Source organism: Macrobrachium rosenbergii, chromosome 5 (genome assembly GCF_040412425.1).
Source record: "Macrobrachium rosenbergii isolate ZJJX-2024 chromosome 5, ASM4041242v1, whole genome shotgun sequence".
Taxonomy (NCBI): Eukaryota; Metazoa; Arthropoda; class Malacostraca; order Decapoda; family Palaemonidae; genus Macrobrachium; species Macrobrachium rosenbergii.
Window position 1 is genome coordinate 52,506,494 of NC_089745.1, and position 20,619 is coordinate 52,527,112.

At 37.0% G+C, this 20,619-nt stretch overlaps 1 protein-coding gene across 1 annotated transcript in view; it reads right to left on the reverse strand.

The window, feature by feature from the left end:
* lbk (lambik) overlaps window positions 1-9,472 on the reverse strand; it is a 95,526-nt gene extending 86,054 nt beyond the window's left edge. The window contains exon 1 of the mRNA XM_067104310.1: window positions 8,951-9,472. Within this exon, the coding sequence (XP_066960411.1) occupies window positions 8,951-9,123 (173 nt within the window). The 5' untranslated portion in view covers window positions 9,124-9,472. The remainder of the gene's footprint in view (window positions 1-8,950) is intronic.
* Between the last annotated feature and the right edge of the window lie 11,147 nt (window positions 9,473-20,619).

Below are 20,619 nucleotides of genomic sequence, written 5' to 3' on the forward strand. Positions count from 1 at the left end.
TGGCAGATTTTCCTTCTTGGGTTGCTATAAAACATATGGGAAAACAGTCATTCAAGTTGTTTAGAAGACTGGGGAGAGAGAGAGAGAGAGAGAGAGAGAGAGAGAGAGAGAGAGAGAGAGAGAGAGAGAGAGAGAGAGAGAGAGAGAGAGAGAGAGAGGTTTGTTATATGCAACCATACTCTTCCTAATGAGCATAAGCAAAAATATGGAATACTGTACATAGCAGGAGAATATATGTTTATGTTATCTGATAAGAAAAAGTACAATTAACTCGCTCACGACTAAAGCACTTGAAATAAAAGCCACTATGCTTTCACAGTACCGCAGGGTGGCAATGAAAATTCGAAAGGAATTGTTAATTTGAAACAAATTATGACACTAATAAAAATTACCCGGGGGAAATGAGAGAGAGAGAGAGAGAGAGAGAGAGAGAGAGAGAGAGAGAGAGAGAGAGAGAGAGAGAGAGAGAGAGAGAGATGCATAATGCAAGATCAGGCACCAGCACCACTCGAGAGATACTTATGAGGGACAGTCTGCTCTTGCTGCCGGGAAGTGGGGGGGGGGTTTTGAGGGAGCTGAATGTTGCAAGAGGTAACGCCCGCCCCCACCCACCTTCACTTGCATTCCCTCTATGGATGGAAAACATGATGATCCACGGAATTGTAATCTGACCCTAAAACTTACCACCGAAAATACAAATTGACAGTGCTCAACTTATTCTAAATCTGAAGAAAAAAAATTTTTTTTTCATTAAAATGCAATTCATCAATGAAATATATGTCGGGTCATGGACTTATTTCTATCTGTTCAATTACAATCACAATTATTTTACTACTCATCTCTTTACGCTACTTTCCACTTGCATGACATTCGGTGGCCAAAATGCTACGTTCCATATTAATGTGTGACGTCTTTTTCAATAAATGAAATACTTTTTGGATTAGCATGGTAAATATTTATAAAAAAAATTCTATAAAGAATTGCGGATTTTCTCTTTATACAAAAAAAGAGATGTATTGCATCATCGCCCCTTCACACTTCATGGCCTCCAAGTGTCCAATTACTTTTATGGAGAGAGAGAGAGAGAGAGAGAGAGAGAGAGAGAGAGAGAGAGAGAGAGAGAGAGAGAGAGAAGACCCTCTACATTGAGGTAGGTCGAAGTTCAGCTGATCTCTCATAAACTCGGATGATTTCAGTTAATTGAGAGAGAGAGAGAGAGAGAGAGAGAGAGAGAGAATTCGACCTATCTCATGACGTTCCACTTTGGCTCTCAAACTTAGGTTCCCTCGTCACCGTGAAATATTTAACCATGAGAGAGAGAGAGAGAGAGAGAGAGAGAGAGAGAGAGAGAGAGAGAGAGAGAGAGAGAGAGAGAGAGAGAGCACTCTATCCCGATATATCCCAGGTACTTCCACCCATCCAACCTTCCTATCCCTTCAGCCTATCCCCCAAAGACATCCCGTTCCAAATACCGAGCTCTGGCACTAGCCTATATGCCTCCGTCAGACACACGTCTGTGTGCCTTGCCCGCGCCGCGGCCCATAGCCTGCGTGCCAAATTCATCCTCCTACGGCAATGCCAAGACTGTCATTTACATTTGGCAAGGGCCCCGGGGCACGTGCTGATAATGGTGGCGATGACGATACCCCTTCCAGCGTCTTCGAACAGGAAGGGGGTATTGCGAAATTGACCTTCAATCCGTCCGGTCAAATATTCAGGTAAATCCGGAACCTAACAGAAGCAGTGACAACTGAGGGTGTTAGTATATATAAAATTATGACCAAGTCCCGTGGATTGCTCCAGCCGCCTACTGCCCGCCAGTCCACCCAGCTGTAAGTGGGTACCATTTACTGCTGTGGTCAGAAAAGGTCACAGGGCTGGCAACATTATCCTGAAGTCATGCTGAAAGACATGAAGGCTGTACCCATCTGGCACCACTTCCTCCTTGAGGGAATATGGTGTAAGGAGACAAAAATATATATAGGCTAATATTGTGTGTATGTGTATAATGAAACCCAATTTATAGTAGAAATCTTGACTCCTTTCAGGAGATTTTCTCTCTTTTAAGTCTTGGCTTTTCGCCAGCATAACACCAGCGTTGTGATGAACACGATATTCCAGGGGCCGTTATTGGTAAAGAAAAATCACTTGAAACGTATTACGAATTTAGTCCAATAACCTCACCCTAATAGTGTTATTCAATCTTTCTTCCAAACATTCTCCATGTGGATATAGTATGAATTTGGAAGATATATATAATAAAACACATTCTTTCAGATTTTATGCGCACCGCCCTATGGTATGCAAGAGCCATCTGGTTACGTTAAGCAATAAAGTTATTTGTTTTATTATTCTTTGACAGTTGGAGCATTACACAACTTGGACATATTATAATGTTTTGGACGTGCAATGGTTCTAAAACGAAAATGTCTAAACAGCATCAAGCACATCCAAGATGTGTGTGAGAGAGAGAGAGAGAGAGAGAGAGAGAGAGAGAGAGAGAGAGAGAGAGAGAGGAGAGGCGGGGAGACCCTGGCACATGCAAACATCCGTCAAAGCCATACATAGACACACATGCAAAGAGCATCATGGCTGCATTTATCTCGGCGGGAAACAAAAAGCGAGACATCAAAGGGAATTCCTTTGGCACCGCAGACGAAAAACATCTCTCACCAAGAAAAGGTAATCGTGGCCTTCACAGGAAACCCATTTTCAGTAAATAAAAGACTCATTTCCCTCTAGAACATTAAATTCTAAATAACATTGGACCCCAACACTCAGTATGTCTCAAATATTGCATAAAAAGTAGTAATGAGTTTGAAATATAAATATTATCATTATTAATCATGCCTAGTGAAAGTATGGTTTTCTAGGAAAGTACATCTGTTGTTTCACTGATTTATTAAACGGTCCACAATAATTATTTACTTATACTTTTACAAATGATCAAGCAAGACAACAAGAGATATATAATCTACATACTTCTAGCCATAATAATAATAATAATAATAATAATAATAATAATAATAATAAATAATAATAATAATATCAATTAAAAACATTTTAAATGTCAGTAAATTTAACTACTTTTGGTAACTTTTAAAGGAATATCATAATTTTCGATGGAAGTTACTATTTTATCCTGTTAGCCTTAATAATAATAAGAAGAAGAAGAAGAAGAAGAAGAAGAAGAAGAAGAAGAAGAAGAAGAAGAAGAAGAAGAAGAAGAAGAAGAAGAAGAAGAAACTATTGGTCAGATAAAAATGTGCACTAGAATTTAACTAGTCGAACATATCTTCAACGCCATCAAAAACCAAGCAATAACTCAAGGTAAAAAAAAAAAAAAAAAAAAAGAATAAGAAAGGTAAAACCAACATGACAAACTGTCTTACTCTACGACAAAATACAAGGCACTAACCAAGACCGTGAACAGAATTTAACACAAGAGGGCTTTGGGTGTTGGAACAATAGCTAGATCTAAATCAAGCAGCGATTCCCAATACTTTCGCAAAACCCAATATGAGCAATGATGAAAAATAGATAAAACACAATTAGCATTTATTGTACCGCAAAATAAAATCGAGAAATGTACGACTGAAGCATTTTCAATATGATGGTTAAAAAATCCGTTGCTGTTTGAGTAAGCTACCACTGAACTAGTAAGGATCTTGCTCGTATAAACTGCCCGTAAAAACTAAGGAAAACCTACATTCTTGCTCGTATGAACTGCCCGTAAAACCCAAGGAAAAACCTACATCTTTGTTCGTACAAACTGCCCGTAAAAACTAGGGAAAACCCTACATCCTTGTTCGTAAGAAATGCCCGTAAAAACAACGGAAAACCCTACATCTTTGCTCGTATGAACTGCCGGTAAAAACTAAGGAAAACCCTACATCTTTGCTCGTATGAACTGCCCGTAGAAACTAAGGAAAAACCTACATCCTTGCCCGTATGAACTGCCCGTAAAAACTAAGGAAAAACTTGAATGCTTGCTCGTATGAACTGTCCGTAAAAACTAGGGAAAACCTTCCATCTTTGCTCATATGAACTGCCCGTAAAAACTAGGGAAAACCTTTCATCCTTGCTCGTATGAGCTGCCCGTAAAAACTAACGAAAAACTTAAATGCTTGCTCGTATGAACGGTCCTTAAAAACTAAGGAAAAACTTTCATCCTTGCTCGTAAAAACTACGGAAAACCTTTCATCCTTGAACTCGTAAAAACTAGGGAAAAACTTTCATCTTGCTCGTATGAACTGTCCGTAAAAACTTAGGAAAAACTTAAATGCTTGCTCGTATGAACTGTCTGTAAAAACTAGGGAAAAACTTTCGTCCTTGCTCGTATAAACTGCTCGTAAAAACTAGGGAAAACCTTTCATCCTTGCTCGTATGAGCTACCCGTAAAAACTAGGGAAAAACTTTCTTCCTTGCTTGTATGAACTGCCTCTAAAAACTATGGAAAACCTTTCATCCTTGCTCGTATGAACTGCCCGTAAAAACTAATGAAAACTTAAATGCTTGCTCATATGAACTCTCCGTAAAAACTAGGGAAAAACTTTCATCCTTGCTCATATGAACTGCCCATAAAAACTAGGGAAAAACTTTCTTCCTTGACCGTATGAACTGCCCGTAAAAACTATGGAAAACCTTTCATCCTTGCCTGTATGAACTGCCCATAAAAACTAGGGAAAAACTTTCATGCTTGTATAAACTGCCCGTAAAAACTAGGGAAAAATCTACATCCCTGCTTGTAAGAACTGCTTGTAAAAACTAAGGAAAAACCTACATCCTTGCTCATATGAACTGCCTGTAAAAACTAGGGAAAAACCTATCCTCGCTCGTAAAGATTGCCTGTAAAAACTAGGGAAAACCTACATCCTTGCTCGTATGAACTGCCCCTAAAAAACAGGGAAAACACACATCTTTATTTGTATGAACTACCTGTAAAAACTAGGGAAAACATACCGGTAATCCTCGCTTGTATGAACTGCCTGTAAAAAAAAACTAAGGAAAACTTGCATCCTTGCTCATATGAACTGTCCGTAAAAACTATAGAGAAAAACGTATATATATCCTTACTCGTATGAACTGCCCATAAAAACTAGGGAAAAACTTACATCCTTGCTTGTATGAATTGTCCGCAAAAATAAGGAAAAAACTATATCCTTGCTCACACGAACTGTCCGTAAAAATAGGGGAAAAACTATAGCCTTGCTTGTATGAACTGTCCATAAAAATAAGGAAAAAACTATATCCTTGCTCGTATGAACTGTCCGTAAAAACTAGGGAGAAACCTATATCCTTGCTCATAAGAACTGTCCATAAAAACTAGGGAAAAACCTATATCCTTGCTTGTATGAAATTACCGTAAAAACTTGGGAAAAACTTACATCCTTGCTCGTATGACCTCCCCATAACAACTAAGGAAAATACCTACGTCCTTACTTGTATGAACTGTCCGTAAACACTAGGGAAATTCTAGATCCTTGCTCGTATGAACTGTCTAGAAAAAATAAGTAAAACTTACATCCTTGCTCGTATGAAGTGCACATGAAAACTAAGAAAAAACTCATATACATTATTGCTCATATGAACTGCCCATGAAAACTAGGGAAAAACCTACATCCTTGCTCGTATGAACTGCCTGTAAAAACAAGGGACAAACTTACATCCTTGCTTGTATGGTTGCCCATAAAAACTAGGGAAAACTTACATCATTGCTCATATGAACTGCCCATAAAAATTAAGAGAAAAAAACTATATCCTTTTCTCGTATGAACTGTACGTAAAAACTGGGGAAAAACCTATATCCTTGCTTGTATGAACTGCCCATAAAAACCAGGAAAATACCTATATCCTTGCTCATAAAAACTGTCTGTAAAAACTAGGGAAAACCTATAACCTTGCTCGTATGAACTGCCCGTAAAAACTAGGAAAAAACTTACATCCTTGCTCGTATGAACTGCCCGTAACAACTAGGGAAAAACCTGTGTCCTTGCTACTATGAAAAGCCCGTAAAAACTAGGGAAATCCTACGTCCTTTCTCATATGAAATGCCCGTAAAAACTAGGGAAAAACTTACATCCTTGCTTGTATGAACTGCCTGTAACAACTGATACACCTAAGTCCTTGCTCGTATGAAATGCCCATAAAAACTAGGGAAATCCTACATCCCTGCTCATATGAAACTGCCCATAAAAACTAGGGAAAACATAAATCCTTGCTTGTATGAACTGTCCATAAAAACTTGGGAAAAACCTATATCCTTGTTCGTATGAACTGCCCATAAAGACTAGGGAAAAACTTACATTATGGCTCGTATGAACTGCCCATAAAACTAGGGAAAACTTACATCATTGCTCGTATAACTGCCCATAAAAACTAAGGAAAACTTACTTCATTGCTCGTATGAACAGCTCATAAAAACTCGGGGAAAACTTACATTTTTGCTAGTATGAACTGCCTATAAAATTAAGGAAAAACTTATGAACTGCCCGTAAAAACTAGGGGAAAAACCTGTCCATTTATCTTAGAAAAATTACGTTGTCACCTTAAAACTGACCATTGACCCAAAAGACCCATCGGGCCCCGTAACAGACGAAAACAATCATCCCACACTTCAAAGAATTCCTATAAAATTATAGTGACAATCCTTCTAATGACACCTACAGGCAATTAAAACCGACATCCGCAGCTACGAAAGGATCCAGAAGATAATCAAGCCTACCGCACCACCTGTATGGGCACCCCGATGGGAACTATACCCAGATAATTATCGATGCACCGGCTTAGTGTAGGCTAAATGCTTTTACGAACGCACCTGGTCTGTCCTGTCAATCATAAAACGTACCCACTCAACTTGGTATTTCCTAATAGGAAAAAGCTTTTATGTAGTACCATGCGCGGGTAAGGTATATAAGAAAAAAAGAAAACAAAGTAGGCTACTTACCGGTACCTTTAAATATGCATATCCGCGTGCAGGATTTCAGCTACTTTTTAAAAAGACTAAACATGCGTCCAAATATAAACAGTTTACGAATGTGCAAAGCAATTTTTCTTTTTAAGACTGCCACACCGGTATTTATCGACACAATGCACATATGCATTTTTCATGTTCATATTTAATCCGAATCACGAAGCTCTCAGTACATTAGGCTAATTCGGTAAGGAATATATATTCAGCGACATAACCAACCAGGTTTCGTCAGAATTAATATCTTTAAAATATCGCTGGTATTACTCATGTGGGTATTTCATAACAGGTATATTACTGCTAAACTCCATCTAGACTAGAAAAAAAAAAATTTATATCCACCTTTTCAGTTTTGTTGAAGTGAAACAGTTGGTATTTTGGAACTTTCGTTTAAACACTATGGTTATAGAGTACGTCCACTTTCGAAAATAAATCTTCGAAATTGTAAGTCATCTCAAAGCTGAAAGGATGAATCTCAATACTGGCTACCTAAACTTTACAACTGCCTGGGTAAATTAATACAGTAGGCACCGGGGCTGGTGACAGTAATGTCCAATTGGCGGACACTGGATTATTTATCTCTTTAAATGTTTAATATATATATATATAATATATATATATATATATATATATATATATATATTACATATATATAGGCTATATATATAAATTCAAAAGTTATTTGATATATATATTTATTGTAATGTATATATATATATATATATATATATATATATATATATATATATATATATACATAGGCTATATATAATTACGGTATAGCGACAACCTACGTCTTTACCGAAAGCCCAAAGCCCTTCTCCTGCATGACAGCAACCCACCACAGTCGTCTATATACCAGTTACTGCGGTATTTCAATGCTTAGGTCAATATATTTACAAAGGAATTTAACGTTACTGACCTCTAAATCGGGAGCCTGGGAATCCAACCATGAACTTTTATGGGTCAGTAAATTGACCTATACCAACGGACCATGGAATGTACATTATATACATGTATATATATTATATATGTATGTATATGTGTATATATATATATATATACACACAAACAATATGATGGCGGTAATGTTTTTGAAGTTTGCAACTATAGCTCACCCGCCACCCGCTTTTAAATTATAAATGTGGCAGCAACCATTGTCTTGTATTTTCTTTGCAACCACTAACAGTTGGGGGAAAAGTTTTAATACTGAAAATATCCCAGGTGGATACATACATATATAAAGCCACTGCGTGTGTTTATATATACGTGTGTGTATTTCAAACTTGGGTCTATACAGTTCATTGCATGGCCAATCGATTCCCGATTCTTCCAAACAAACCTCGCTCACAAAAGAGTAACAGTTCACCTATAATGTCTTATGCCGTTTTATCTTACATTTGATACAATTTCTAACGGAACTTATACACCAGTACATAATTGTTAACACTGTATGTTAACATATTACGAATAACTTACTGATAAGTTACACCGTTTCCCCGAGAGAAAACAGGTGTACGATCTTTTTGTTTGGTGCCTAGAAGGCAATGATTTAAAGATGCATTTGCGTTTGTCAACAAATATCGAAACGCAATAGGCCTAAGGAGAAAAGTCAATCCCAACTTTAAAAAATCCTGGTCTTTTGGAGAAAATGTAAAAAAAAGCGGTTGTATAACTTCGTCTACTGAAAGATTCTAAAAGCAATGAAAGTTTGCATAAAAACAATGATAATGAATGTGGTATTTTTATTATTTTTCAAGTACGTATTCCCTGCGAACTACTACAATTACAAATGCCTTTACAAACACAAGAGGCACTAATAAGAGAATACTAGCATTAATAGGAGAATGACAGGCACTATACAAAACCTTACAAGGCTAGTGATAAAATTATAAACATGAATACAAAAACATATAAACATATATGTGAAGAAATGGTGCCTTTTCCTCAAACGAAGTTTTGTTCACTTCGGATACTTACAATTTTTCGACCCACTGCGGCAAATCGGGGGGCACCTCCGTCAAGCTTGCCTTAGCGCAGTCGACAATGCCTCCCAAACAATCACACATGTCGGGACATCTGCTGCATAGGGCTAGTTGCAACACAAACCCGCAGAGGAAGAGCCAAATGAGCAGTGCCTTGTCGGCGGCCATCTTCTTCCCTCCCTCGCCCTACCAAGGCCACCTTCGGGCTGCTACTACTATACTTCTCTTAACGCTTCAACTCCCTTTTTTCGTACAAAAAATCAAGTAATTTCGGGCATAATTGTCCTGGGGACGTCACTTCGGAAGGTTTATCTTAATCTCGTCGTAGCACTACACTCTACTGATAAAATATCGGACGGAGGAATTTATTCCATAACGGAGCGAGAATGGTAGAATTATCCCAGAGTTTCGCGTAACACGTCTTCACTCTCTCGGGTCATGACACACACTGACTGCCTGAAACTGAAAGTTAGTGTTGCCGCCCCGACGATGTACAACTGCTGGCTGGCTCAGGACTGCTGCACGGCCATTCGTCCTTTCATTGGTCGATTGAGCTGAGCGACTTGGCATGTTCATTGGCTACCGTAGGACATTAGCTCGATTCTAATTGGATATACAACCTTATTTATCAAAATATGTAGTCGGCTGCGTGAATTTTGATTGCATATCCCGTAGTACGCTGACTTTGTTATCTCAATAGGGATTTTGTTATCAGTTATATTACTTTGAGGAGATAATTTGTACCTACTGGAGTCTATCAATGAATGGATTCGTTATGAAAATGAATGGCCAGCTGGTTGTACTATAGCCTGCAGTGCAATTTTCACTTTCCAGTCATTTGAGTCTCCATCATAATTCAACAATTGCCTTAATTGAAATATCCGCCGAAGAGTCTTTGCCATTTCTCATCCCCTATCGCGTCACACAAAGCAAGCGAAGAAGGACCTCTGGGTTCAGAGGTCGTTGCGATCGTATTCCCCTCAGCACACAGGAACATCAAAGAAACAGACGCGTGACTTTTGATGTGACGTCGGTCAGGAAGGGATACCTCCTTGGTATTTGGCCCTTCGATGAAACCATCTACGAATCCCAGCCAAGATTTTTCTTGCGTAAGGGTTTTATGTAATATTGTCCATATACTTCATTAACGTCAACTCCCAGATCGCTCTCCAGTTCCTTCGTGATCAGCGTGAACCTCATAGGCTGAAAATAACCACCATTCAACGGGGGCAATGCAAATCTTTTATGTCATCCATGCAGCTGCATTACATTTAACAGCTGGACGTAATGACCAGGCAAAGTCTTACAAGTCACCTTACGTTACTACTCGTTTATATGAAAAATTAAAAACTGAATTCTAAAGTAAATTTACGTTTGACTGTGTAGGAATGGCGTTATAGAATTTGGCCAGAAGCCAAGAAAAGTTACGATATGATGAATTAATATTATTTTTATTTAAAAAGTTCTAATGTCGAAATGGTTTCCCTGAATGTTCTTCCACGTCATAACTTGCTTTAATAGGTAGCCAGTGTAGCTCAATAACGTTGGCAGTGACGCTGTCCGGTGGGGTTTGGTCATTATTATTTAGCTACTTTATCGATTAAACGCAGCAGCATTTTCAGTAAATTTTGGTATGTCATTATAAATTGGCACAATAGTCAAGTCTTCCGGTTACGTAAATATGTACATACATTTTTATCGCACCCATATTGAGGGTTTCCTTATGCTGATCATATTACTTAAGCGATAATGTACAGTTTTAATCAAATTTAAGATTTAATAACTGATCAGACGAGCAGAATTTGGTACATTAAATGTCGCATTTCTGTTCCTGGGTACGACAATACAAGAGGAATGAGAAAGAACGAAAATTAAGATAAAAAAGTTAAATATGTATGGGAGTTCAGTAATAAATTTAAATTATGGAGACTTATTCATGAATATTGGAAACCTTTCAGCTCAATTATTGCTTTAATACACCCAAATAACAAATGTGAAAGTTCCCTTGCTGTTGGACTACGATATATATATATATATATATATATATATATATATATATATATATATATATATATATATATATATATATCACATATTACCACAGGTGAAAAATAAGAGAAGGGGTGTAGGACCTACAGTCTTACACCCAGTGTCTTATTTTTCACCTGTGGTAATGTGTGATAAATTAATCACATGCAAAAGTGATAATAATCATATATATATGTATGTATGTATGTATATGTATATATATATATATATATATATATATATATATATATATATATATATATATATATATATATATATATATATATAAATAGGACCAAGGTCAGAGGAAGACGTCCACAGTAACGGCATTTCTTTATTACTTATTGCTGACGTTTCAGGACATGTTTCATTATCAAAGCTGGGATAATACATTAAAATATAATTATAAAAACAGACTCATACTTAAAATTACGACCAAAATATAAAACAAAGTTATATGAGAAAAAAAAATGTAGAAAAACGTTACCAGAGTGGAAGAAGTACAAAAGCAGAGTGACATAAACAAACATTTCCAGGCCGGGGTAAACTCACGTCAGGTAGAGTTGTTTAAGTAGTTTGATTGTTCAATCTTGGTACTAGTGATTTAATAAAAAGTGATTCAAACTGCAAAGTAAGGAAGCGAAGAATTGGGAACTTTAGAAAGTATTGTAAAATCTTCAGTGTCAATTTCAGTCTTACACCTTTTGACGTGTTCTCGAATATTTGAGAACTCCAGATTAGATAATGTGACTCCAGTTCTCTAAGTCAGTGTTTCCCAAACTTTTTTAGTACGTGACCCCTTACAGCAGTACCAAACCTGTCATGACCCCCACATTTCTAAGCCTTCTAAAATCGTACTAATTTTAAATGGCGCAGATATATTTTAAAATTTTAAATATTAACCACAGCAGAGGGAAAAATTAAAATCTCCATTGATCTTTATCAATGTTTATTAACAATGACTGATTTATTAACATTTAATGTGAAGAATGTACCTGCTTTTTTGCTGCAAGCAAATCAATACGAGGGTCTGGGAACCCCTGTGTTAGACCCTCCATGACCCCCAGAAAAGGGCTCATGACCCCTTTGGGGGTCACGACCCCCAGTTTGGGAACCCCTGCTCTAAGTGACCCCCTTATGACAATCAGTTCGAACTTTCAGCAGGCGGCGTGAGGCACCCACGTATCTCAACCCCTGACTGTGGTTAAGTTAAGTATACCTTAGTTTAACCAGACCACTGAGCTGATTAACAGCTCTCCTAGGGCTGGCCCGAAAGATTAGATTTATTTCATGTGGCTAAGAACCAATTGGTTACCTAGCAACGGGACCTACAGCTTATTGTGGAATCCGAACCACATTATGACGAGAAATGAATTTCTATCACCAGAAATAAATTTCTCTAATTCTTCATTGGCCGGTCGGAGAATCGAACGCGGGCCCAGCAGAGTGCTAGCCGAGAACGATAACAACCCGTCCAGTGAGGAACTCCTGACTGTGGTGAGGAGGGATACGGGGGAGGTGGAACGGGGGGAAGAAGATGCAAGGAATAAAAATACTGTAGATGGAGAAAGTTGTTGACCCTGCTATACAGTGGGACTAATGAGGTCAAAAGAAGAAGATATATATATATATATATATATATATATATATATATATATATATATATATATATATATATATATATATATATATTCATTAATGACGTGACTGAGTTGTACAGTTTTGGCATAGGTTTACAATATATATATATATATATATATATATATATATATATATATATATATATATATATATATACTCATTAATGACGTGACTGTGTTGTACAGTTTTGGCATAGGTTTACTAGGTCCGTGGTCTACTCCCGACCTACCGTCCATCAGTCTAACCATAAATGGAAACAGGTACCAATGTCTATACATGGAGTAATTGGAAGCAAACTAAAAGTTAAGTATACCTTAGTTTTACCAGACCACTGAGCTGATTAACAGCTCTCCTAGGGCTGGCCCGAAGGATTAGACTTATTTTACGTGGCTAAGAACCAATTGGTTACCTAGCAACGGGACCTACAGCTTATTGTGGAATCCGAACCACATTTTAGCGAGAAATGAATTTCCGTCACCAGAAATAAATTCCTCTAATTCTTCATTAGCCGGCCGGAGACTCGAACTCGGGCCTAGCGAGTGCTAGCCGACAACTCTACAGACTCACTCAGCAAGGAACTTATCAAACTATATAAGGCAATATTGAAAAGATAGCAAGTGTAACCAGACCACTGAGCCACACTTGACGCTCAAAGGATTGAACTCGTAGGGTTTTTTTGTTCTTATCAAAATGATATTGTCTAATATATTACAACCTTAAAAACTTGCTAAGCGAATAAACTGAAAACATTAAACGTTACTTTCCTTGTTTCATTCAGTCCCAGTGTTGCAGACAAGATCTGGTCGTAGCGGATGAAACTTCATTTTCTTCAGTGCCCACATGAACGCGAATCCTGCAGATTTCAGCTTCATTAAAGTCATGAAGAAAAAACATAATTTTTTGTGCAGTTATCTGAGCGAGTTTCTATAACTCGTCCAGTCATTAGCCACTAACAATTACAAAATGTTTGTGGCCGCATGCTAGTAATAATCTTAAATGCCGACGGTATATAGTCCAGTGCATTAGGGGGCAAGTAGTATTTTAATGATGAGACTTCTGTCTAAACAGGTTAATAGGCAGCTAACGTATATGGCCCTTTTTGGATAAAGGATTCCTCCAGACTCAGGCTCAGATGATGAATATTGGAAAAATTATGTTCCCATATGAAAGACGCTTTTTACAGGTACAATGGTAATTGATTTTTTTTAAATACATTTACATTTCTGTGTGTTCATATATTAATTTGTTATAAATTATTTTTTCCTTTTTAATAAGTGATCTCTTTCTGTATTTCCCATTAGCTTCTCTTAATTCTTTCTAATGAACACCACATTCTTTGGAAGCTTGAATTGCAGGTCAATGGCCCCTGTGGGCTTGTTCCATATGAAAAGGGTCCATCTTCTGAATAATAATAATAATAATAATAATAATAATAATAATAATAATAATAATAATAATAATAATAATAATAATGCGTGGGCCCATAACTGATATTTTTATTCGGAAGCTATCCACTATTAGAAGCAGTGCCTTACTACTACAAATGGGTCAAAATGAAACAAAACCATACTTTTCACCTGGGTATGCGAAGATGAACATGCAATCTAGATCTGAGGGAATTCTAGCGTGTTTTTCTCATCACACTGTTGACAGCACTGTCTGCCAGATTCATAATACCATAAGATTATTATGACTGCAAGAACTTTGCAGCCAAGAATTTTGGATTATATATATATATATATTATATATTATATATATAATACAGTATATAACATATAATATATATATATATATATATATATATATATATATATATATATATATATATATATATATATATATATATATATATATATATACACAGGGCGATGCTTCAGAAAATGGTGAAAGTTTCAGAATAAAATAAAAGTAGAAGCGATTCAAATTAATCGTCCGTGTACCTTTGTGACAAGAATGAAGAACAAAATGGCTATTCTAGATGGAAATGTGATTCAAATTGCTCTACGGTGATTCAAGTACGTGAAAAGATGGTGGGAACGAAAGGCAGGTGAGAAGAATGAAGCACTTGGAAATTCTGGGAGGAAAGAGAAGAGTGAGCGTATGAGTGTAAGGGTCTTTAAAACAAAAGGTGAGTGGCGCAGTGTGCTCACAGGGGACTGCGAGTTAATGGTGAACTTTCTGATGAGGGACGGATACTGTGAAAGTTCTCAGCTCCGGGCGTTCATCCTTCATGCAACAGTTGCAAGGGCGAACGTGGCAGTGGTTATATTGCTCATCGTTCACACAGCATACTATTAGTCTCTGTCACATGCAACTAATTACCAATCACACTGTGACTTCCTCTCGTCAATCACCAGTCTTACTGGCGTAATAATGGGCGAATACTTTAGCCATTCGAAGATGATTTCCCCTTTCCACCGTCCTCCACATGAAATGCGGCTGAGTCGTGGTCCGGATGGGATCGCGCACTCATCATGCAACTCGAAAGCGACCGGACTCTCTCTCTCTCTCTCTCTCTCTCTCTCTCTCTCTCTCTCTCTCGGTAAAGAGGTAGACGAGGGTACCACCTGACAAGCCAAAAGCGATTGCGCGCCTCCCCGTCTTTTATTTTCTGAGCTCAGCCCACGTGACTCTTCGGAGCATGCATGACATCATGGGCGTCTGGCTTACTGACAAGTAATCGCCGTTTAAGGTCAGAAATATGTGGCTGTGACAGAAAGTGATTTCAGGCCCCCGTGACGATCATCTCGCACGAACAGCCCTCTCGTAACATGGCTGCGCAAGCGTAATCTGATGCTCTCGTCAAAAAATTAGTCTAATGAGGCTAATTTCGTTTAAATGTTCCCGGCATTAGCTTAGAAGACAAAGAGGACAAAGGATACAGACAGACCGATCTTACCTAACCCCACCCACTCTGCCATGGGTGTAGCTTATTTGGACAAACCCGAATTTTCCGATGATCAGAGTTACATAAACGCATGTGCTTTAATGATTTGGGATGTTGATAGTCTAAAGAGACTTTGACCCACATCAGTGTGCTATACACACTTAAGTACCCATATTATATATATATATATATATATATATATATATATATATATATATATATATATATATATATATATACATACATACATACATATATACAGTATATATAGCCTCTCTCTCTCCTCTCTCTCTCTCTCTCTCTCTCTCTCTCTCTCTCTCTCTCTCTCTCTCTATATATATATATATATATATATATATATATATATATATATATATATATATATATATATATATATATATATACATATACAGGGTGTTTCTGAAATTAGAGCTCTCCCCTCTACAGCATAAACTAAAATTGATATGGACAAAAACAAAAGTAATTCAGAACAGATATTTATTTAAGTTTCTCTCTGAGTATTTAATATTTTGTGTGGCCTCCATCTGCCTGTACCACAGCCTGCATTCTTGAGGGGTATGATTTCAGCAAATCGCAAAAAAGCTGAGACTCAAACTCCATTGCCCTGAGCGCTTCGGTCACCTCTCTTCGCAGGTCATCCAGGCTTGGTATACCAACATAGTTCACTGTGCGCTTCAGCACGACCCTTTAAGATACTACCAATTTTTTCACACACATTAAGGTCAGGGGAGCTACCTGGAAATTCACTTGATGAGAAGAAATCGATACCACTGTTCCGAAGCAGCTCCTGTGTCTGAAAAGCCTTGAAACATGGTGCCTTATCATGCAAAAATGTGACTTCTTCAACAGATAACACATTTTCACGATCTTTGAGGAAAGGAAATACTCCACCAGTAAGTACAGTTTCTCTGAAGTATTCGCCATTCCATGACTGCCATTTTTCTTTGATGATCCACATTAACCGTTTGACTGTGAAACAGAGAAAAATTCCCAAACATTCAGGAAATTTCACAACTTGGCGATAGCGCATGTCATCGCTGATATCATCCAACTTTGCAGCCCAAATGATGTCACTTTTATGATTTGGCTTCCGTACTGTGTAAATGAAGAATTCATCTGATGCGGCAACATGGAGAAAGTCAGCTTCATCCCAATCTTTAAGAAATGAACCACAAAACCATGCACGGTCTTCTCTCTGTTGCTGAGTGATATTGGGCTTGCTGATAACATAAAATGCCCTGATACCAGATTTTTTCAACTCACGATATACAGCACTATAACTTCTCTTCTTTCCCCTTTTTGTTTCTAGTTCAACCTCCAATTTATGTAAAGACTTCTTGGTCTACCCACTGCCTCAGCTATGTTTTTTGACTCCTGAGAAAGGACTTCAGGTCTTCCAAGATTCTCACTCTTTTCGCGATGACAGTCATATGGATTTTTGTTCCAGTTCCTTTTAACAAAGGATTCATCTCTTTTAATGTATTTAGCTATCCAGGAATGTGAAATGAAGGATGCGCCAGCATCCCTGGCCTCTCTGAAGGTTATAACCCGGATTTGGTCAATCCATCTGATTTCCTCCGAGTCGTTAGCCATGGCTGTATCTAACTCTGTCACTCAGTCTGAAAATACCAGACATGTAAAATGAAAAATAGCTTAATAGAAACTTAAAATAATGTACTTGGAGAAAGGCTATAGCAGAAAACTTCATACCTTTCCATTTGTTCTGTGGACTGGGGTCTCTAATTTTGAAACACCCGGAACATACATATATAAATAAAGACAAAATCCACGAAGGAAAGAGACACAATGGAGTGGTGCAAGGCCTTTCGACTTATAGTCCTTTATCTAGCCGATTCTGCTAAGTAAAGGACTATAAGTCGGAAGGCCTTGCAGCACTCCATTGTTTCTCTTTCCTGCGTGGATTTTGTCTTTATTTACATATTCATCACGTTCCATATTTTCGTGATTCAGTTTTTATATATATATATATATATATATATATATATATATATATATATATATATATATATATATATATATATATATATATATATATATATATATATATGTATATGTATAAATCATTTACTTTCGAATTCATTATGCACTAGGAAACTTACACCCAACGGACAATATAATTCCTCTTGGGTATAAATTATCATTATATGTATATATATATATATATATATATATATATATATATATATATATATATATATATATATATATGCATGTATGTGTGTGTGTGTGTGTGTAGAACCTACTGGTCACTTTTTATCACAATGCCCACTTAACTTTTCGATTTCTTCACATGTTGTAAAAAGCTTGTCACTGCCAAGCAAGAACCAAATGAAGATGCCCGGCCCAGACCCGATCTATATATATATATATATATATATATATATATATATATATATATATATATATATATATATATATATATATATATATATATATATATATATGTATTGTATATGTATATGTATATGTATATGTATATGTATATGTATATATATATATATATATATATATATATATATATATATATCTATATATATATATGTATATGTATATATACATATATATATATGTGTATATATATGTATATGTATATGTATATATATATATATACATATATATATCTATATATATATATGTATATGTATATATACATATATATATGTGTATATATGTATATGTATATATATATATATATATATATATATATATATATATATATATATATATATATATATATATATATATATATATATATATATATATATATGTGTGTGTGTGTGTGTGTGTGTGTGTGTGTGTGTGTATACTGTATATATATATATATATTATTACGTGTGTGAGTGAAGTAAGTTCTTATGTGGGCAGTTGCACATCTGACTAGGGAACCAACACCCATGTAAAAGAGTAAGATTAAGTTATCTAATAAAGCAAGTAAGGGAAGGACTCTGAGAGAAATTCTGGGTCTAAATAAATTAAATGTATTTACAACGCTCAGAATATCAATTACAGGGAGCCGTATATGGTGGGCTCTTGGTACGTTTCAAGTGAATTAATACAAGTGTTAAAACTGACAGTCAACACAATAAAGAATTAAGGCTGATATATAACACTTTGATTGTTAGATGGATGGATGTGGATGTAGGGGCACAGTGGAGGCAGATGATTTCACAGCATGACACACACAACCTTTCTGCAATGTAGAGAAATGAAAACAATCACTGGATGAACCAAAGCACAGTTAATATTTACAATGGGAGTGCTGAAGGCTGAAGGAGATGATGTCAAAATATAATGAAGTAATTTACGCTTGAACAAACTGATTATGGGTTACCGACAATTTGTTTGGGTCTTGAGAAAATACAGGTGAAAATTGAAGCGGTACGAGATAAGAGAAAAAGTTAAGTTGACTGAACACTCCCCCACCACACAGTACCTTGTTCTTGGAGCAAAGATCTGTGGATGTAGAGTCAATAGGATATTTGGTTGAGTTGGATGTCTATCATGGGCACTAAGCAGCACTTGGATGGGTACTCTATCGGTCAAGCCAAGTTTGAGCGGTATGCTCAGGAACGGAGTAACACTCTGGTTTGTACTGGGTTAGTCGCCAGTCTGCTGCTTGTTGACCTCTCTTTCTGCCGGTGTTTGCCTCCTTGGGCGTAGTGGTGCAACTGATCCTTCGTGCGTGAATTCCGTTAAACAACCCTCGGGTGTTTCACGTGTCATGCCCTGGATGCCGGTCTTGCCTGGAAAAGAAGAGTTTTCAGCTAGCTAGTCATAAAAGAGGGTGAAGCACAAAGCAGGCGATTTAGGAGAGGTTCAGCGAGGGACAGTACAAAGACCCTGACAAATCATTTGTCAGGTTTTAATTAAAAAGGAGCAGCTTAAGACTCGTCTCCTTTGCTCTGTGTGTGGGCTTGGGCTCCTTCTAGATGAGTTTTGCAAAAATAGAGCATGAGGGATGCAGGGTGGTGACACTCCTAGCAATATATATATATACATATATATATATATATATATATATATATATATATATATATATATATATATATATATATATATATATATATATATATATATATACCACAGGTGAAAAAATATGAGAACGGGTGTAGGTCCTGACTGGTTTCTACTTTATTTACAAACCACTGATGAAGAACTGATACACAGTGGTAGATATCACAATATATTTACTACAAGGACAGTACCGGCGAACATACAAAACCGTTTGAGACTACGAATCCACACTTGACAGGTGTCAAAGGGGAAGGGAGACAAAACTCATTAGTGCTAGGGTCAGGCACTATGTTTACAAATACGATAATCCTTTTTCCCTACGTTTCTACTGCCTTCCTTAAAATGTGAACACTTTACTAATTTCTTTAGAAGTTATAGCAGCAACTTGATATGCTGTTCTTGGAAAAGGGGAATCTGGGAAACAATACTCTTGAGTTTCCTCTTCCTAAGCTTAATAAAGCTCGGTATGAATCAGAGCCATATAAGCCCCAGGTCACTACTAAAGGATCCCTCCAGCAACAGAAGAAAGGGCAACAGTAGCAGCAGCACCCATTTTGCAGTAGACAGGAGGCTCTTACCAGAGAAAAGGAAAACCAACTCATGAATTACGTATTAAAGGAAAGGGGAGAGGTGGAGCTCAATAGGACTTGCTGGGTTGGGATCGTCTTCTACTGCATAATTTGCAGTAGAAAACCTCCCTTTGGGAACATTATAATTTTCAATGGGCTAGAGTAGAGATGGTCTCACCCTTCCCCTCCTCTAAAGGAGTTTTTTTTTTTTTTCTTCAAAAACCAGACCCCTCTTAAAAGGGGGCCATAGAGAAAGGTAGGTTTATTGCCACCACTCTTCAGCATCCCCAAGAAGGATTTCTCTGAATGAAGGGTGATTCTCGACCTGTCAAGTTTTAACAAACACATTGTTTGCATAAACGTTTCTATATACTGCTCTTCGTTATTCTATGGGAGCTCAAGAAAGAAGGAATTTAACTGGTGACCTACCCTGAAGACTGGCTAATCTGGGGAGCCACCAGAGGAGAATGCTGACGAAACCTG